The 22,777-nt window shown below is 25.1% G+C and overlaps 1 protein-coding gene across 1 annotated transcript; it reads left to right on the top strand.

Moving 5' to 3' along the window:
* Positions 1–2,191: 2,191 nt before the first annotated feature.
* Positions 2,192–19,973, top strand: LOC127282596 (protein Smaug homolog 1). The gene is made up of 9 exons (XM_051306943.1): positions 2,192–2,355; positions 3,459–3,795; positions 3,889–4,207; positions 9,717–9,964; positions 10,050–10,160; positions 10,454–10,825; positions 10,929–11,088; positions 12,361–12,622; positions 16,971–19,973. The coding sequence occupies exons 2-9, from the start codon at positions 3,582–3,584 to the stop codon at positions 17,133–17,135; spliced, it is 1,851 nt and encodes a 616-aa protein (XP_051162900.1). The 5' UTR covers positions 2,192–2,355; positions 3,459–3,581; the 3' UTR covers positions 17,136–19,973.
* Positions 19,974–22,777: the final 2,804 nt, after the last annotated feature.

The raw sequence follows: 22,777 nt of genomic DNA, 5'->3' as shown, positions 1-22,777 counted from the left end.
TAATTTACCACGTAACTTATCTGAATAGTTTTTTACCCCAGGTAAATTACCTCATATTACGTGATGCTTCTTGTATTCTTACGGTTATGAAATACGTCAAATTTAATTTTTCTATAGATCCGACATCTTTGTTAAGTAATTTACCAGTTTTTTTTACCGTTGATTACGGTAAATTACCTACTTATATAAATTTACCGTCGAAAACCTTAACTTACGCCCGATCTCGAAACCCTGTACCTTACCCTGCTCTAGTAAAAATTTAGTGACTTTATAGTAACTTTTAATTTTAACAATAAAGTCACTAAATTTTTACTAGAACAGGGTAAGGTACAGGGCTGCGAGGTCGGGCATAAGTTAAGGTTTTCGACGGTAAATTTATATAAGTAGGTAATTTACCGTAAGCAACGGTAAAAAAACTGGTAAATTACTGAACAAAGATGGCGGACCTATAGAAACAGAGATGGGTAAAAATGCTTTTCTGGAGTTTTTCTACCATGGAGTAGTAAGGAGACTGAACAACGTAAATTGAAAGTGGACCAAATTTTGGTAACCTCTTAGTGTCTTGAAAATACGTAATGGAACACAAGCGCTCTCGTGGGAAGTATGTAAACAGTGAAAAAAGTTAGAAGTACGTTGAACATAACCCAAAAATACATTGCTCCTTATTTTTAAAAATTTTACAATGGCTGACTGTCCAGCTGAGTTTAACACAATCAGTGGCGCTAGTATTCCATTACGTATTTTCATGACACTAAGCGATTACCAAAATTTGGTCCACTTTTAACGCAGATTCATGGAGCGGTCACACCTCGCCTGCAGGAGCAGTTGCCAATGGCAACCATGTAAGAGTAAGAGAGATGGAAAATCTTCTATCTCTCTTACTCTTACACGGTTGCCATGGGCAACTGCTCCTGCAGCCGAGGTGTGACCGCTCCATTAACATGGTCGTTCGGTCTCCTTAAGGTGCTTTTATACCTCCAGTATTTTGATCAAGCAATCGGCTGGATTGAATTTTCACGGAGAATCACTGAATTTGATTGGCTCTGACTAATATTTCATTTCCACCGTGAAAATTAAATATTTTTAGAGCCAATCAAATTCAGTGATTCTCCGTGAAAATTCAATCCAGCCGATTGCTTGATCAAAATACTGGAGGTATAAAAGCACCTTTATACTACTCCATGTTTTCTACGTATAATACATAAATGACGTATTATACGTATAATACTGTAGAAAACCAGGTTTTCTACATTGTAGCCACATCAATGGCAACATAACCTCGTTTTGTTATTTACTTTCTGGTTTATTGAAATATATATTAATTACTAAATAAAATATTTAAATATTGGTCAATTGAGAACTTTCAGTTGAGTTAAATAATATTATTTTATTTGCAATAATTTCGTAAATTTTTTTAACATTTTAAATGTGCTTCCGTTCTCAATTTAGAAGAGAAATACTAATGTAATTTAAATTTTATCATAGCATCGATAATTAATTTGTGCCAATATCAGAACTTTTGAAAATTGGAAATTCGAAACAAGCAGATTTAGGGTTATGTTTCTAAAAATTAGCCTTATATATAATACACACGTAGAAAACTCATAATACGTGTATATTACAAGTAAAATACCTTGTATTATACTCGAGGTTTTCTACGTTCCCATCTCTGTATAGAAACATAAAATTTGACGTATTTCATAACCGTAAGAATACAAGAAGCATCACGTAATATGAGGTAATTTACTTGGGGTAAAAAACTATTCAGGTAAGTTACGTGGTAAATTACCGATAGGAAAACATGTAATTTACCTTATGTAATTTACTTACGTATTATTCGTGAAAATTTCGAAATTATTGGGTTTTCTACGTATTATACGTTGAAAACCTTGAGTTGGTTACATTTACCCATCCCTGGTTCACAACACATCATTAAGGCTATGTCCATAATAAACTTTTTTTGCGACCTTCTGTTATATATTACATAAAAATACAATTTATTTTCTTATGTTTTGTTTAACATAAGGACATAAAAAGAGCCCATTGTGGACACAGTCTAAAAAAACTTCAAGTTAATATACATATACATGAAGTCTACGTAATATCAAAATGAGAATTTGATACTTCGTAGTAGACTATTAAATTACCTACCCATCACTGGTATTAAACGGCAAGTGTGTGTAAAGTAAAGCAAAAGTGTCAGTCAGTGTGTGTGTGTCACGTAGACGAGCCACCATACCGCATGGTGGTAGTATATTATTACAAAAATCAGGGATTAAAAAATGATCTAATTGTGCATCGTCTTTTTAAGAAGCGTCCTCAGTTTATCGAGGAGTGTCTACACTCGCTGAAACGGTAAATACAAATACATATTTTTCAATTTTAATGATATCTTGCCGGACAAACAAAGCAATCGAATGTTGTTTGCTCTTTTCAATGGCTGATGCCTATCCGTGGCACTCGTTAAGGCGTTCGTGGTGGTTTGTTTTCCTTTTTGTTTACGATACTCCAAAATGCCTCGCAGGCATCCATAAACTTCATTTCACCTCAAATTATATTGAATTCAATAATTTGAAATTCTCTTTAATTAATTAGAATCAATTTTTTCCTCAAATTTATATATATATGCTATATAATAATCGAATCACGACTACAATTTCCCCTTGCTTATCTGTCAGTGTTGCCCCTCTTACACTTCTTGACTCCCATCCCCCGTGTCTACTATATACAAGATTTAAATTTTTCTTTTGATATAAAATAACGTATATTCATTGAATTTAAACATTGTAAATTTTTCATTTAAATGTAAAAATAAAAATTGTCGCGTTTGAAAATTTGCGTCATTGGAAAGTCATGAGAAAATAAAGAGAAAGAGAGAGAGAGAGATATGTTCAACGTCGTGTAAGCGTGTATAATTTGCCGATGCCATTGCACCGAGGGATTGGATTATGGCAGGAGAGGGAGCTATAAATACACACGCAGTATGGGGTAAACAAACTTGACCTCATCGAAATACGAAGATAATTTTGCAAAGAATTTTCCATGTTTTGTGTTTTAGAAATATGTTTATATATATATAAATAAACGGAATTAATTTAATTTCTTTCTTTTATGAAAATTATTTCCTTATATAGTGTCTGTTTAGTTGATTATTTGATTGTTTACGTTTTGAATGAAAATCGACAACACAATGTGATACAGTGTTATTAATGGGCAAATCAATACGTTGTCATTTCCATTTACTAATTTACACATAAAAGCAATTTCAAATAATTATCTGTTGCTAATTTTCATTTTCAATTAAATGTTAATATTTATTATTTTTAATATCACAATAGTAATTATTAAATATTATTATATTTTTTTCAAATATTAAGAAATATTTTTATATGAAAATGAATTTTTAAAGTTAAAAAATATCGAAAAGAAAAAATACAATTTGTTTATTTCTATTTCAGAGTAGAATTGGTTTTTTTGGATCAGTGAGATTAGGTGAACCTAGTTGTTGTGCAATCGCACTAACTCAGGTGTCGAGTCAAATTTAACTGCAATAGTAGTCGCGATTAAAAAAGAAAAAAAAAATGAAGTGGTCACCAGGAGCTCTTTTTTGCGAACAAGTTGGTGAATTGACACGTGTATTTTCACAATGGAATGAATGTGAACAAACAGTCGTTCTCTACGCTCTTTTACGTCGAATTCCAGCGGTTCAAGCACGATTTCTTGCACACGCTGTGCAACATTCACTTCATTCTGTTACGGAACTTGATTCACAAGAATTAAATGCAAATAATCCAGGTAATTTAGAATTTTTGTTTTTTTCTTTTTGTTTCCCCTAATAAAACACGAAGAAAAGAATTAAAAAAAAGTGATAAATATAAATACTTACAGCTTTTGTCAATTCATTGCTCTCGGAATCTACGGAAGTTGCTATTAATCAATTGCTCTCACATCTTCCTTTACTGAGACCCGGAAATGTTGAATGTAAACAGTGTTATCTGGTTGCTATTCCTGAATTGGTTAGTCACTGCGTTACAACTGGACAATTTACTGAACAAACACAACAACTTTTGAGTTATACACTTATTCATCCGGCAATTACCAGTAATGATAGGCGATCTTTGTCACAATGGCTTAGACATCTTGAGGAGAGAATCAGCGGGACACCACCTATTCATAATTTGGAGGAATACACCAATAGTTCATCCAGGTATAATATTTTTAAATGTATATAGGTACAATATTTACAGGTCTTTGACACACACAATTATTTGCTACTCTCTTATTTTTCAGCAAATGAAATTATTTATTATTATATAACATTATATAATAATATATAATTAATATTATATATATATATATATTTATGTACAGTACTAGAACAAAATATTTATTTAACAATTCGTTTTATAAGTTAAAAAGTGAAAAAATGCTTAAATTTCATTTGAATTTCTTGAAAAAGTTTATATATATATTCTTAACGTTTTTATTTTTGCGGCGTGTAAAATATCACTTCAGCTACTATGGAAATATCTAACCGACATATTTTGTCAAAAAATTTTCACTATCCCATTAGTGTGCCACCACTAAAACTAAAAATACGAAGGTTTGATTGAGTGATAGCACTTTTTAAAAAAAATTCAATTGAACGTCTTCTTATGAAAATATCTATTACGGCGTTGAATAAACATAAAAGTTCAATGTATTTCTTAAAAGGTGATGAAAAAACAAAAATTTTAAGACCTTTTTCAATGATGCCTCTAAGAGGGGATCGAAACATTTTCATACATATATTTGAATACAAAAACGCCGCTTAAGGATTTTGAGTGAAATAAATTTTATTAAGTTAAGAATATGTTGAAAACACTTTTTTGGAGTCTTTACCCCCTCTTTTCTCAAAATTCTGACGTGCTAAGTAAATTTGGGTGCCAGAATCGTGTTCAGAGGACGAAAATACTTTGGAAACCACTTCGATATCAATAATAAAAAAAGTTGAATTTTTCAATTTTATATGTAATTTATTAACGTTAAAGAGTTTAAAGAGTTAAACATTGACGGCGTGAGCTAAAAATGAATCACGCAAATGAATTTGTAGTGCTAAAATGTACTTGAACGTGCATACAAATGCAAATTAAAAAAAGAAATTTTTTTTTTCTTGAAAGTTAAAAGTTTCGTGGATTTTCCCATATATATGAGCAATTCAACATGATATCCTTCGATTCCTTCTATAACTACGTTTTTAGATAGTAGAGATTATGGGTCTAATTGAGTAAAAAAAAAAATTTTGAAAAAAAATATTTATTATTTTTCGAGATAATTGCATTAAAAAATTAGTGCAACTTTTTTTTCAATTATTCATAACTTTTTCACTTTTAGTTGTAGCAAAAAAGTTTCTTCAACGTTTTTTTGCTTAGAAAATATTTAAAGTTTAAGAAAACAAAAATTAATTTTAAAAAAGGGTAAGTCCACGTCAGAAATATCAGAATCTGCAAGTGGTTCTTCGATTTTAATGATACTTGGTAAAATTATAGAATTTTGAAAATATCTAAAATTGTAGGAGTTATATCACTTTTAATTTTGATACTGCATTTTTTTCTTTCCTTTATATCTCGGTCAATTTTCAACCGATTTTGATGAATCAAAAACGATTTTTTTCAGAAAATTACGTATTTTCAGAAAATTTTAAAATAAAAAAAAATTTTTGTTATTTAAATAGAAAAAAGTAAAAAACAAAATTTCTTTTAGATTTTTTTTCAATTTCGACCTCTTTTTTTTTAATTTTTAATTTTTTAATAATATTCCTTTTTATTTTATCTTTAATTTAAAAAAAAATTCATCCTGGAGACTTTTTTAGATCTCGTGATATCGTTCTTTAAATATCCACATCTCAAGAAAACTAGGATCCAGATTTGTGTTTCTACTTTCATTTGTTTTATAATATTATTGTTACAAACTAGAAAATTTCGCGTAATAATGTTTTTATTTTTAAATTACTTGACTAAAACAAGTGAAAATTCAAGCAAATCAATATTTTATTAATAGATTTGAAGCAAAGTTTTTATTTTTTGTAATATTTACAATTTAAAATAAATTGTAATGAAACCTTAACAATGCAACCTGAAATTGTAGCTGAAGTTTTTAGCGCTTTCTTTTAGAGGATTCTAAAACAAATAGTTATTCATAACCATAAAAAATTTCAATAAACAAATAAAAGTAATAATAGAAGCAAGTCCTGCGGTTTTCAAATTGATGAAGACTTATAATACTTAAAGGACGATATCACGAGATCTAAAAAAGTCTCCAGGATGAATTTTTTTTTAAATTAAAGATAAAATAAAAAGGAATATTATTAAAAAATTAAAAATTAAAAAAAAAGAGGTCGAAATTGAAAAAAAATCTAAAAGAAATTTTGTTTTTTACTTTTTTCTATTTAAATAACAAAATTTTATTTTTATTTTAAAATTTTCTGAAAATACGTAATTTTCTGAAAAAAATCGTTTTTGATTCATCAAAATCGGTTGAAAATTGACCGAGATATAAAGGAAAGAAAAAAATGCAGTATAAAAATTAAAAGTGATATAACTCCTACAATTTTAGATATTTTAAAAATTCCTTTTACTTACACATTGCTCTTATATAAAGCTATAATTTTACCAAGTATCATTAAAATCGAAGAACCACTTGCAGATTCTGATATTTCTGACGTGGACTTACCCAAAAATAAAATTTTTTTCATTAATTTATTTAAAAAATTAAATTTGTTTTTAAACTTGTTATCGGGCTCCGTTTAAGCTGAAAAAATTCATGAACATTCCTTAATATGAGCCAAAGACATGCGCCAAATTTGGCGAATACCCTATTTTTTGTTTTTGAGATATTAATTAATAAAAATTAATAAAAAATGAAATATTTTACGAACAAAATAAAATTAGAATAATTTTAAAAACACCATTTTAATGCTTATCAAAAATTTGCATCCAACGAGCCCTATATGAACTATTTCGGATGAACGGATTTTAAATTAATAATAATTGATAATAATTATTATTTAAATAATTAATAACATTTGAAAGAGTGACGATAAATAGTTAATTTTTTTTCGTTTGGAAAATCATTTAATTATTTGTCAAATAATTTATTTAACAATATAAATTATTAACAGATGATTATTGAAAATCGCTTTTTGAGCACCCCACGGCACAATTTGGCATAGGTGTCCTACCATCTCGGCATGGTATTTTTCGGTCTTTCTCTAAATAATATTTTAAAATTAATTTTCGATTCTAAATAATACTTAATATTCTTTTTTTGACACAGAATTAGATGATCTTCCAAACAAAAAAAAATTAACTGTTTATCGTCACTCTTTCAAATGTTAATAATTATTTAAATAATAATTAATTATTAATTATTAAATGGTGTTTTTAAAATTATTCTAATTTTATTTGTTCGTAAAATATTTTATTTTTTATTAATTTTTATTAATTAATTAATTATTATCTCAAAAACAAAAAATATGGTATTCGACAAATTTGGCACATGTCTTTGGCTCATATTAAGGAATGTTCATGAATTTTTTCAGCTTAAACGGAGCCCGATAACAATTTTTTAATATCTCGAAAAATAATAAATAATTTATTCAAAATTTGATTTCGAAAAGTTTTTTCCTTCTCTTTCGAATGGTGCAAAATTTTTTTTAAAAAATTCAAAATTTACCCCTTTTTTGAAAATGAAAAATATTTTTGACTTTTTTTTTTTAATAAAGTACAGTTTTTATTTCTTTTTTAACCCCTTTAAATGAAGCTTAAAATCTATGTTTTTAATAAAGAAATTAAACAAAATGTCGTTTTTTTTGTTTTCGATATATGAATGTTAATAAAAAATTAAATATTTTACAAACAAATAAAGTTACCGTAATTCTAAACTTACCAATGGAAAGTTAAAGTAATTCCGCATCCAACGAGCCCTATATGAAGTATTTTAGATAAGTAGATTGTTAATAAACAATTGCAATGCTAACTAATTCTTTATTAACAATCTGCTTATCCAAAATACTTTATATAGGGCTCGTTGGATGCGGAATTACGTTAACTTTCCATTGGTAAGTTTAGAATTACGATAACTTTATTTGTTTGTAAAATATTTAATTTTTTATTAACATTCATATATCGAAAACAAAAAAAAAACGACATTTTGTTTAATTTGTTTATTAAAAGCATTCATTTTAAGAGGTAAAAAAAAGAAATAAAAACTGTATTTTATTAAAAAAAAGTAAAAATTTTGACTTTCAAAATTATTATATTATAAATTATATAATATTATAAAAATATTTTTAATTTGCAAAAAAAGGGGTAAATTTTGAATTTTTAAAAAAAAATTTTTTTTACCTTTCGAAAGAGCAGGAAAAAAACTTTATAAATTAGATAGGTCAAAAAAATTTTCACCCTTTTATACAATAGATTATTTTTTAAAAAATCCACTGTTTATATTTCACCAAAATTATTTTAATTCTCTCCCCCCCCTATAGTTTTTGATAAAAATTAATAATAATTTATCGGTGAAGTACTTACCCATAGTAAATGTTATGCTTATGTTATTTTTAATTGAATCAATTCAGAATTTACGTCTTCGATTCTGAAATATTCGAAATAAATTATCTTGATAATATTCCTATAGAATTATTTTTATTAAGGAATTAATAAAATGAATGTAATATCTAAAAACATTAATTATTTAAATTATTTAAACTTATTAACGAATTTTTAATTTAAAAAAAAGAAAATTGACTTTTTCAACTTTTTTTTTTAATGTAAATCGACTAAAACAATTTTTTTTTTGCTCATTTGTTTATAAATTGACACTTAAGTTTTTATTGTTTATTTTTTGATTCAATGAAAAGGAAATTATTTAAATTTCGAAACGTTGGAGTAAAATTTTTACTAAATACTATTTGTCCGAATGTTTTTCGTATTTATTAAACTATCTTTAAATTACAAAATGAATTTAAACCATTTTTTCTCTATAAAAATAGAAATTATTTCAGTTTTCTAATAATAAATAACAACCGACTAATTGAAAGTTACTTAATAATTTAAAAAATAAAAAATTCGAATCTTAAAAATCTTTAAAAATAAACAAAATAAATGAAGTTTTAAAATTTTTTCAAAGCCGAGTTTCAATTCGAGCCATGTGTCAAGTGTTAATCTACATAATAACTCATTCCTCAACAGCCCGCACAGAAATAGTATATCAACAGCTTAAAACATACAATATTAAACTGATAAATAATTACCAAAAAAAAAATATATTATATATATTAAATAAAAATATATTTTAAATCCATACGATTGATTGTTCAAATTCATATAAGAAAAGTGTAAAAAAAAAACCTAGAATCATATTCCATTTTAAAAGATTTGAAGAAAAATTATTTTTTCTGTTTTACATTTAAAAATATATTTTTTTTTTTAACTATTTTTTGAACAAGTTAAAATTTTTTCAAACCCATACGATTAATTGTTCAGAGTGATGAAAAAAGTGTACAACAAAAATTGTCGATGAAAAATACTATAAATTGTGAAGGAATTTCAAATTTCAATTCTTCCTGAATTTTAAGTAATTACAAAAATTGTTAAATTTTTTAATAAATTTTGGTTTTCTAAATTTTCATTACGCAACATTGTTTTAAATTTTGTCCTTTTTCTTTTACTTTTAAAAAGATGGGATGCCGGATGGCAACGAAATGTGAAGCAACAAACGGAGCAAACGAATTTGTTCAATTCACAGCCTGGGACAACTTTTAATTCACAACTTTTGCCACCAGTGTCTCGTCAACGTCGATCAAATAGTTTGACACCTCCTTTTGCTCCTCCACATCATCCGGAGATCATTGATCGAAGTAACAATACTAATAACACTACCAGACACAAGACCAGAAGTTTCAGTGTTTCTGGAGATCATACGACTTGTAAGTTATATTTTTCTTTTTGTCATTTTTTTAATCATTTCTCAAATTCTATTGATAAATATTGGTTTTCTTTTTATTTTTGCAGCTGCTTTGATAGGACTAGGACCTCTGAGTCCACAAAGTTCGTGTACAAGTAGTGGAAGCGAAGGACGTTTAGATGAAGCTTCAACACGGCCTCTGTCCAGTGGAATGAGAGGTTCGTTTAATTTTCAATTTTCAGTTAAATATTGAAATCACTTAGAATTTTAAAACAAAACCTTGAATTATTCAAATTTTATAAAATAATATTTGTAGTTTAAACTCCTATAAAAGTCTCAGTTTACGATAAATGGTTGAAATTCAAAACTTAAGAGAAAAAATTCCAATCCAAAGAATTGAATGTGATGTGAATAAAAAAATTTCCATCATCAAAATTCATTGAAATTTATACAATTACCTTTCTAAAATATAATTTATTATTATATTTTATATTATTGAATTTTTTTTCAGATGTACCCGGATGGTTAAAAACACTTCGTTTGCATAAGTACAGTTATTTATTTGCAACATTGAGCTACGGTGAAATGTTACAATTAACGGAGGAACGTTTAGCGGAACAAGGTGTGACAAAGGGTGCACGACATAAGCTGGCACTTTCCATCACTAAATTGCAACAAAGATATACGACACTTCTCAATTTGGAAAAGAATCTATTGCAACCGACGCGCGATGGAAATCAACCAGCTTCATTTGCTCAGGGCTCGTCACTTTTAGTTAATACACTTGATGAGCTTAAAAATATTTTAACCACTCCATTGAAACCGAGTCAAGAGAATGATCCACAAGATATACCTTCTCAATTTACAAAAGTTCTTGGGAAATGTATGATTTTTATTTTTTTCTTTTACTTTACAAATTCTTATTTACTAAAAAATTTGGAAATTTTCAATAATTACTATTTTTTTTGTTTTTTTTTGTTCAACAGTGTGCAGTAGACTTGCTTTAGATAGTGTGGACGATGGAATTCTTTGCACGTGCATCAATGTTTTGGAGAAAGTTTTATTACACGATTGCTTTACGCCAAATCAAAAAGAAAAAGTTCAACAGTGGCGCAGTCGTCTTGGCAATCCTAGACCAACTCCAAAGTAAGAATTATCTTTATATTTTGAAGGAAAATAGAAATTTTTTTTTGTTTATTTTATCATTCATCGATTTCATATTTTTTTAAATATAATTTTCTTTTTAAAATGTGTTTATAAATAAATTAACTTGAATTAAAGAACAGTATAATTGTATATGAAATCTACAATTTAATTTTAAATATTTTAATTATTTAATTTAATATTTAAATTTAATTTCTAATAATAAATTAAAAATAACTGATAATAAATTATATGTTTAATTAACAATAAATGCAGGCCTCGGATTATACGACTTTTTAGACTTTTTTTACAATTTTTTTTTTTTTGCAAAATTTTTAAACAGAATACGTCTTTTTTGGAATATAATACAGATCTTCTTCAGATCTTCTTTATTTCAATTATTTAAAAAATTTTCAACTAAAATTTTCCTCTAAATTAATTATTTTTAATAATTTCAATGAAATTCTTCATAAATTCAATTATCTTAAATTATTATTTTTCAATAAAAAATTTTATGAAATTCAACAATTGTTTACAATTTAAAAAATAATCAAATAAAATTACCTACAATTTCAATTTAAAACCTTTAAAAATTTATTATTTTTAAAATTTTCCATCTAAAACTTTTTGAAATTTAATAATTTCAATTATAATTCTTTCAAAATTTAATTATTTTTAATGATTTTTATAATATTCTTGTAAAATTCAATTTTCGTCTGTAATTTCTAATAAATTCTTCATCATCAAACATTTCAATAAAAAATCACTTGAAGTTCAATTAATTTCAAAAATCTGAATTATAAATCTTGAAAAATTTAATTATTTAAAAAAGTTTCAAATAAAAACTAAAATTGAATTGTCAGATTTTTTTTTATTTTTAGAAATTTGTCCTACTTAATTAAAATTTTTGAAAATTTACGTCTTCGATTCTGAAATATTCGAAATAAATTTTCTTGATAATATTCCTATATAGAATTATTTTTATTATGAAATTAATAAAATGGATTTAATATCTAATAACATTAATTATTTAAAGTAAAATACTTATTAACTAAATAAATTTAATTAAAATTAAAAAAAATCGACTTTCTTGACTTGTTTTGGAATGTAAATTGACTGAAACGACTTTGTTTGCGCCTTAAAGTCGATCCGAGGCCTGTAAATGAAAAACAATGATGAATTTGTTAGTCGATATTAAATTATCAATGAAGAAAGAAAGAAAAAACAAACAAAATGAATTAGAAATAGTGTTAATTGTGAATATTCGATTTCCAGATGGCAACACAATTATCCATACAATAATAGACGATATTGCTGCATTCAACAACAGAATCATCAAAATAGAAAACCAAGTTTGAATTCGAGTCATGTGTCAAGTGTTAATCTACATAATAACTCATTCCTCAACAGCCCGCACAGAAATAGTATATCAACACCATATTTGCAGAGTAACCAAAGTCCAAACAATACACAAAACAGCTTAAGACCAATGCACTCAGCTGAAAAGCGACCCAGCTTACAGGAAAATAGTTTGGAGGTAATTAATAATTTTACTTTTTTTTTAATTTTACATTAAAGAATAAACATTTCATAAAAGTGTTCTCAGGGTTGCTATGCTTATTCTAGAAATCTAGAAAAGTCAGAGAATTTTATTTGCTATGAAAAAGTCAGGGATTTTTATGAAAAGTACTGGAAAAATATAAAACTTCTAAAAATGCTACTAAAATTATAATTTTCGAAAATTTCAATTTGAAATCTTTTGAAATTCAATTACTTCTAAAATTTTTAATTTAAAACCTTGTAAAATTTAATTACTTTTAAAATTTTCAATTTAAAACGTTCTGAATTTTTATATAATTTCTAAAATTTTCAATTATAACTCTCCCAAAATTCAATTAATTTTAAAAAAAATGTTTTATTACAATTTTTTAAATTAATTGTTGACCGAATTAATTTCAAATCAGACAGACTTGACTTGGTTGGAGCTGAAAATAATTTTCACCTTCAAAATGTTGTTCTTCAATGAATTTTAGATGACACGTATTTTTTTATTTTGCTGAAAAAAATTTTTTCTTTTAGTTATAAGGAGTTCAAATATATAAGTCGAGAACTTCGTTTTGTTTAAAATGAAGAGAAAAAATCTTAAAAGTGATGTAACTTTTTGAGTAATTAAGATAATTCAATTTTTTCTTTTGTGTCTGAAAGGACTTTTATTCTTATTTCGAAATCCATTGGAAAATTAAAAAAAAATATTTAAAAATAACAAAATGGCGGCCATTTTACTAAAAAACTTTCATTTGAAATTACTCAAAAACCCCACCTTTTTTTTTGCTCAAAATTTTTTTGGGAATTGTGTTCATAGAGAGGAATATTGCTCACAAGAATTTAACTTGTGCCCGATTCTGGCACAAGAGAAAAATTTTTTTAAATATTTTTTAAAAGAAAAACATCATTTTTCTCAAAAAATACACTAGATATAAAAAAATGTCTCAGATAAAAGTTGTTCCTCGTTAAAAGACCTAAAAGACCTTTTCATATTTAAAAATACGGAGTGGCTATTTCGCCCGTCGCGGGCGAACTAATTCATTTCTGTTATTTCGCCCGTCGCGGGCGAAATAGATACGTCTGTGTGAACTGGCTATTTCGCCCGTCGAAATGAATGTGTTTTAGAAGACGGGCAAAATAAGAAAAATAGATTATTTCGCCCGTTCAAGATAAAATCGAGTATCTGGAAGACGGGCGAGTATATTATTTCATCCGTTAAGTATAGACAGCTGTTTTTTAAATAATGAGAAAAAATAATTTTACTTTTTTTAAATATAACAAATAAGATGGATAGAAAAAAGACGTCTGAGTATAGGTCTAATATTATTTATTTATATCTTTTGGAGTATTTGATTTAATAAAATAGAAGAAATTTAAATAAAAAAAAAGTTCTTAAAAATTCTTTAAATTCTTAAAATTAATACTTAATTATTTTCTATTTTTTTTCAAAAAATTTTATTAATTAAAGTTTTGAGAATATTTGTAACATAAAATTTGTTTGTAATTATTAACTTGAAGATTTTTCAAATATTTATTTTACACGTTTTTGAGACGTGACTTTAAAGAATAATAATTATTTTATCTAAGAAATTGTATTAAAAAAAAAAAATTAATATATTTATAGAGGTATTAATTACACTTATTAAATAATTAAAAAAATTTAATATTTTATAGTAATGGTAAATAAATATAATCAAAATTATAAAAAAAATAATCTAATATTAAAATTATAAATTATAATTATTAAATTTAACTAATTAAAATTAAGATGTTGAAGTCGAAAACAATTAAAATTGATCGTCATCGATTTAAAAATATTAATATTTTTTCAAATAATTAATAATATTTTTTAATTAATATTTTTTATAAATTTTTCTTTTAAAAATTGTTGACGAAAAAATTGCAAAAAATTTTTTCTTAAAAATTGAAAAAATCATTTAAAAAATTTTTTTCATGAAAAATGAAAAAAAAAATTTCTTAAATTTTGTTTATTAAACTTTGGTAATAAAAATTGTGGATTTTAATTTTGTAATTTAAATAAGAATTCAAAAATCGACTATTTCTGAAATTTTTGTATATTTGCATCTCTAAATTCAACGAGTAAATAAAATTGAAGACAATCAAAATAAAGAATGTCATATGAACTACTTTCGATACCAAATAGATTTTCAAACAACGCACCGTCGTTTTCAATATTTAAAGAATATACTATACGGAGTATAATCTCACATTGATATATAAAACCATGATTCTGCTGAGAAAGAAATCAGAAAAACCCTTTTTTTTATCGAAACACAAAAAATTAATGAGACCATCAAATTTGTTTATCAAATATATGATATTTAACATAAATTGCAAAATAAAAGTTAAAATAATTTTAGTTTGTAAATTGAAATATACAACAGCTGTTTATACCTAGCGGGCTAAATATTGTATTTTGATTATTTCGCCCATTTTTGTTTAAACATTTCACGGACGAAATAATATACTCGCCCGTCTTCCAGATACTCGATATTATCTTGAACGGGCGAAATAATTTATTTTTCTTATTTTGCCCGTCTTCTAAAACACATTCATTTCGACGGGCGAAATAGCCAGTTCACACAGACGTATCTATTTCGCCCGCGACGGGCGAAATAACAGAAATGAATTAGTTCGCCCGAGCGGGCGAAATAGAAACAGCCTTAAAAATAATAATAGTGACATTACAATACAAAAATTATATAAACATACCTTATTTTGCTTTTTAAAAAATAATTTTAAAAAATGTTTTTTTTTTTTAATTTTTAAAAAAAACTGATTCTTTAATTTATTAATATTAATACTCGTTATTATTTTTACTGAACACAAAAAATTAACAATTTTAACCTCTGTGACAGTAAAGATTATTAATTATTATTTGATTGTTGCTATGGAAAAAGACAAAAAAGAACTATTTCACAGGATTAATGAAACTATTTTAAATGATATTTAAAAAGCAATAAATGTGAGCTTTTAATCCATGTTTTGCAAATATTGTTGAACAAACACAAGATGGACAAAAATGACAACAGACATTTTTTTATATCTACTGTATTTTTGGAGAAAAATGATGTTTTTCTTTTAAAAAATATTTAAAAAAATTTTTCTCTTGTGCCAGAATCGAGCACAAGTTAAATTCTTGTGGGCAATATTCCTCCCTATGAACACAATTCCCAAAAAAATTTTGAGCAAAAAAAAAGGTGGGGTTTTTGAGTAATTTCAAATGAAAGTTTTTTAGTAAAATGGCCGCCATTTTGTTATTCTTAAATATTTTTTTTAAATTTTCCAATGGATTTCGAAAGAAGAATAAAAGTCCTTTCAGACACAAAAGGAAAAAGTGAATTATCTTAATTACTCAAAAAGTTACATCACTTTTAAGATTTTTTCTCTTCATTTTAAACAAAACCAAGTTCTCGACTTATATATTTGAACTCCTTATAACTTAAGGAAAAAATTTTTTTCAGCAAAATAAAAAAATACGTGTCATCTAAAATTCATTGAAGAACAACATTTTGAAGGTGAAAATTATTTTCAGCTCCGACCAAGTCAAGCCTGTCTGATTTGAAATGAATTCGGTCTGTTAAATTATATTGTCAACCAATAATTTTCTTCATATTTTTCGAAAATTAAATTATTTAAAAAAATTTTAATAAAAAATTCTGTAAAATTTAAGTATTGTTTGAATTTAAAAAAAAATTAAAAATTTCAACTGTATCTCTTTCAGAATTCAATTATTTAAAAAAAAAATTTATTTATTTGATTTTAGTTATTTAAAAAAGTTTCAAATACAAATTTTCAAATGTCAAAAATTAAAAAAAAAAAAAAAAAAAAAAACTACAACAATTTGAATTGCTGAGCCGAAATTATGTCTCATTTATTTATTCGTTTTCGTTTATAAAAACGTTGCGAACTTCAGCATCATATTTATTACGAAGCTGAAGTACGCAACGTTTATGATAAACGATTTTTAAAGAAATAAATTTTTAAAATGAAAAATTCTATCATTTTTTTGCCTAAAATATATTTCTTCTAGTTTTTATTAATCAACAAATTATAAAAAAAAATTTGTTTTTTTAGGTAAACAATTTTTTAATTTTGCGTGTTAAATAAAAATTTATTTCTAATCGTTGACCATAAACGTTGTGTAATTCAGCATCGTAAATTTTTTTTTGTAGCAAATCTGATCGGTCATATTATTAAATTTCAAAAAAATATTGGTAGCTTTTTTTTGATTTATTTATTTTTATATTTTATTGGTGTTTTTTAATAAAAAAAAAAAAAAAAAAAACAAAGAAAAATAAATGTAATCTTTTTTACAGCAATTACAAAGAACTTTACAACGTACATACTCTGCACCAAGGGATCATTTTCTTGGCCAATCGAGTATTACATCAGAGACGACTGAACCTGAAATAAACTCTCAGCTAGAATCTTTATGCTTACGAATGACCGAGCAAGCTATTGGAGGTTTTGGTGAGGCCTAAATCTCAAAAATTATTCTTATTTGTTTTATTTTTTTTTGAAAAGTCAATATCGCATATTAAATTATATACACGTTGCTGAACTTTGAGTTCAGTAAGAAATTTCTTTAAGTCCTTTGACTAACTCACTTTTTATTTCGAAATATTGGTAAAAAAAAAAAAAAAAAAAAAAATTTGACTAGAGAAGGCGTTTATAAAACGTTTTTCTTTAATACATGTAATGTTTAATGCGATGACACGAAAGAAAAAGGTGATTGTATTTTTTTTTATTGTTTTTTTTTTTTTTTAATCATTTATGATCATATATGATCAGTCATTTGCGTATACATATAACGTATTTTATTTACGCTCAGTAAAATATATTTATGAACCGACAGAATTTGGCAAGCCAAATGATAATAGGTAGATGGATTATAATTTCCTATTTACTGGGTTTTACAATTTATGTATGTAGTAGAGAAAAAATTTCTCTTCGACCGCAGTGCGCCGCGAATAATGAATAATTTATTTACAAAAAAAAAAAAAAGAAAGGAAAAAAGAAAAAAAAAAGAAATATTGAAAAAAATCACAAATTGGGAAATGAAATTTGTTTTTAACGTTAACAATGTTCAGATTACATTATACAATTTAAATCTATCGACAGTTGAACTGGACGGTAGTCAATGACTATTACGAATAATATAAATAATAAATCTTTATAATTTTTTTTTTTTTTATTTTCTATTTTCTTAATACTTAAGATTCATAATATTGGACGAAGTTTTTTTTACAATTTATATTGTTTACTATACATATATATATTATATACATATTTCACTCTTAATTCTTCATTTCTCAATTTGAAATGAATTTATTATTCTAATTTTAAATTTGATTGCAAGCCACGAATGTCGTTGTATACCTGATTTTTGATTAATTGCCGGTAAATAGGTAAATAATCAAAGAAAAAAAAAAAACAAAAATGACGTATAACGATATTCGCGTCGTATATTTATTTATTTTTTTTTTTTTAATAAAATTTTAGGATATTAAGTGAAACATGCATAATTTGCTCAATTCAATTAGAAATTTTTATGAAAATAAAAAATGTTGATATTTGTTTAGAATTGAGATGTTTGGCTGCGTTCTTTTTTTATTGGACATTAAAAAAAAAAGTGATCTCTTTTACGTGAGAAAGAAAACTTGCGACTGATTAAAAAAAAAAAGCTTTTTATTGCACTTTATTGATTTTAAGATTTTCGTCGTGTACTGCGATCGAATAAGTTTTGCTATTCCCTTAAAAAAAATATATATATATAAATATATTATACATATAAATAATTATATTATGCTAGGTTTTTAAAAAGGAAAAATTGTGTAAATTATGAAGAGAGAAAGAGAGAGAGAGAGAAAAAAGGGGAAGCTGTGTGACACTTGCAATATTGTTTTTGTGTTATCCATTTCGGGAAATGGAATTCTTCTAATTTTAACAAGCGAACTGATTTTCACCTCCTTATATTTGCTCTATCAATGATAATCGATCTCGATAGATGCTTAAATATCTAATTCTATTTTCTTATAGGCTTATATATATATACGTGTAGGAATAACTTTAAATGAAAGAAAAAGGTACACACAGTGTTCAATAATTTTCTTTTTTTTTTATCTCTGCGTAAAATCGCGTTGAATTATTAAATAATTATTCATTCTTTAATTTTTTTTTTTTTTTTTTTTTTTTTAATCGGACAATGAATTTCAACTATATTTATACAGTTTAAAAGGCCTTAAACGAACAAGAAAAAAAACAAAGGTTCGTAAAAACCAAAAAAGAAAATTTTAATTAAAAAAAAAAAAAACCGAGATTAATTTAATTTGAAAAAATTAAGTAGCGTAAAAACGCGTAGTTTCAAGACATCGAGATTCGTGGCTTGAATTTCTAGAATTACGTTTACGCACGTCGGGTGATTTTAAACGGCTTCGCTGCGACATTCACAATATTTTTGCGCGTAACGGAAATCTACAGTAATTAATCGTAAAAAAAAAAATAAATAAATAAACAATGAAAGACTGACTATTTCACGCGTTTCGATAGTTGAAAAAAAGAAGAAGAGAAAAAAAAGAGAAGGGAATAGAGAATGAATCGAGCGAGACATGGAAAAAAAGTACCTAAGTCTAAGAAAAAAAAAAAAAAAAAAAAAAAATAGGAACTTTTTTTGTCAACGCTCCGCGTGCGCGTGAAAGAAGCAATTGGAAGACTGCCGAAGGGAAAAAGAACTTGTCAAAAGTAAGAGAAAAAAAAAAAAAAAAAAAATTAACGAGTGGTATCGAGTAATGCAAGTACTTGTAATTTTTTAGAATACCCGACGATAATAGCACTATATATATAAAAATATATATATTATCTAGATTATAATCAATTATGTAAGGTTACATGGTGATTGCCGAACCCAAGTATCCCAGGGGCTGCTGATATTATGAGCTTGCTCGCACCGAGTTATGCTAATCGCCAATATTATCATTATAAAAAATAAAAAAAAAAAAAAACAGCAATTGAATAAAAAAAAACACGATCTGAATTAGATCGAAAATAATAATTTTTTTTTTTGAATTTTAAAATGTCGCGAAACCCAAGACAGATTATTATCGAAAGCTAGTCAAATGATACAGTTTTAATGTCTATCTGCTAATATAACTAAATAGTCTAATCGTACTTTACAAATTTTCTCTCTTTTTTTTTTTCTTTTTTTTTTCAATTATATACTTAAGTGTACGACATGGGTTCGCGCACAAGAAACGCCAAACAGGAAATTAATCCTGGTGCAAGACAAAAAAAAAAAAAAAAAAAAGAAATGAAAAAATAAACATTCGAGAAATATGAAAGACTGCTCTTTAGATGAAATTAGAAATTTTAATCGTGATTGTAATTAATAATTGTGGTATTAGCTCCAATATTGTATTTTGAAAGGCAGGACCTGAACAGTAGAGTTCTAAAAGTTTCGCATTTAATAAATATACTTTAATTTTTTTAAAATAAAAAATATTTGGAAATTGTTTTTCTCTCATTTTAGATCAAAGATCTAAAAATGTAATTTTTTATTTGAAATTGAATATAAAAAATGATTGCAAATATGTATTTTTTTGTGAAGAAAGGGGAAATTTTAGAACACTACTGAAAAATCACGAGAGCAAGAAATCTTTTTTTTTTTTATCATGTTATAAATTAAGAATATATCCCATCGGTGTTCATGTTTATATTGCTGAAGCGACACTTGTATTTTTAATCTTGCACGCAGCATAAGACTTTAATGCTTCAGCAATCGCTTTTCTATACTTATTATATTATTATTATTATTATATTATTATTTTGTAACATTTTATTTGTTACTATTTATGTGATTTAAATAATAATTACGGAACCAAGTTCAGATCAAAATTAAATCGATGTATAAAATGTTTCTATTTTTTTTTTTTTTTTTTTTTTGCAAAATGCTTATTTCTTTACAAATTGTTTACTTAATAAAAAAAAATATATATATATAACTTCGAAAAACGAAAAAGAAAATTATGTATAACACTGAAGATTCCAAACATGAAAAATTGGATATATATTTTTATAGTGATTTTTTGAAGTTCGAAGATAAATTCTCAAAACAGTTTTTTAAAACTCAAAATATACATTTTTAGATATTTTATAGATTTTTTTTTTGTTTTTTAAAAACATATATATATATAAATATACTTTTGGAAATAAATTGAAAGTATTGTTTAATTGTATAATATATATAAACTATTAATGAGAAAATAGGCATCGATGAAATATGTTCTTCAAATGACGCATGTATTGCAGGGTGTGCAATTTTCATATAATATATAGTAATCAATTAATTAAATATTGGTGAAATTGTACTTATAGCTGTAAACACTGTGTCAAGAAAAGCTCTGCAGTACTTGTATTGTAAGTTTTTGCGTTTGAACTAAACTCAAAATGTTTACATATATATTTGTAATGTTCTAAATCTAAATGTTCTTTTTTTTTTTTTTTTTTTTTTTCTATTTTAAATAATTGTCTTCAAAGGTTGCCTTTTTATTTATTCCGACACGCACCTTTTACATACATCTCTAAATGAATAATTTATTTTTATTAAATACATATTATAGAAAATTTATTTTGATAATTTAGTTGTTGAAAAATTTTTTTTTATCATTCCATATTTATAGTTTATTATTGATAATAAAAATTCATTCATTGTGCCATGTAATTTAATTTTTTTTTTTTCATATGTAAAAGAAAAAAGGAAAAGAAAAATTGTTAAATATAAATTTCAATTCTATATAAGTAAATGGTAAAATTTTAGGAATGATATATTTTTGCAATTCGATATATAGTAAAAGAAGAATGTCGGAAAAAATGAGAAGATATTGTGATGATATAAACAAAAAAAGGGGGAAAAAAAAGATTGTTCGATTAAAAGAAAAAAAAAAATTGTTTTTAAGAATCACGCGAATGCACGAGCAAAAGAAAACGTCACAATCTTATATTGTAAACCCAGGTAGCGAAGTGATCAAAACCAGTGTTCACAATTTATTTTTACTAATTAATAATTGATTCTTAGTGCAACCGCTTTCATTGTGTGTGTGCAACTATGCTTTTATAATCAGGTTGCTAACTGGGATATTTAGTCATGTAAGCTTGGACAACTTGTAAAAATGCAATTTTTGTACTGTTACAAAGATAAAAAAAAAACAAAAAAAAAATAAAAAAAAAAAAATAGACAGTGGTACTCTGACGTTGTAGCGTGGAAAACATTTTTCAATAAAACATTTTTCATACACCGAATATTTCAATTTTGTCTTATTTATAATTTTTTTATCCTCAAATTTTATTTTGTTATTAATTCTCATTTTGTTGAATTTTCAACTTTATAATATTGATATTAATACGAATTTCACATAAACATTTTCTATACTCCGAATATTGCAATTTATATTTTCGTGTGAATTTTCTTTTTATTGATTTTCTAATTATTGGTAAACATTAATTTAAATTAATTACTATTAAAGCGGTGCGCAAAGGAAATTTTTTTTTTTTTTTGTAAAAAGAAAATCATATTAATTTCTTTTAGGGTATGAAAAGTGATTTGATTTTTTTTATATAAATTATTAAAATTTTCAAAAGTAAATTCCATTTTAAATCTTTTTGGTAAACGGAAAGCCTCGAATTGTACGACTTTTTTTCAAAAATACGACTTTTTTTTGACTTATTTCAATTAGATGCGACTTTTTTTTACATTTTTTTTTTTTTTACAATTTTTTTAAAGCAAAATACGTCTTTTTTAGTACACAATACAGATCTTCTTTATTTTAATTATTTAACAAATTTTTAACTAAAATTCTTCACTAAATTAATTATTTTTAATAATTTTAATGAAATTCTTCACAAATTCAATTATCATAAACTATTTTTCAATTAAAATTTTTATGAAATTTAATGAATTGTTTATAATTTTAAAAAAATTAGCAAATAAAATTACCAAAAAAAAATTTTAATTCAAAATCACTTGAAATTTATCTATTTGCAAAAATTTGAATAATTTTTAATGATTTTTATAATATTCTTTTAAAAATTCAATTATCTGAAAGCATCTTTCAATTTATTAAAAACTTTT

This window comes from Leptopilina boulardi, unplaced genomic scaffold, assembly GCF_019393585.1.
Source record: "Leptopilina boulardi isolate dan_hultmark-lab unplaced genomic scaffold, ZJU_Lbou_2.1 LbouV2_300, whole genome shotgun sequence".
Lineage (NCBI taxonomy): Eukaryota > Metazoa > Arthropoda > Insecta > Hymenoptera > Figitidae > Leptopilina > Leptopilina boulardi.
This window is presented reverse-complemented; position numbering and strand designations above follow the sequence as displayed.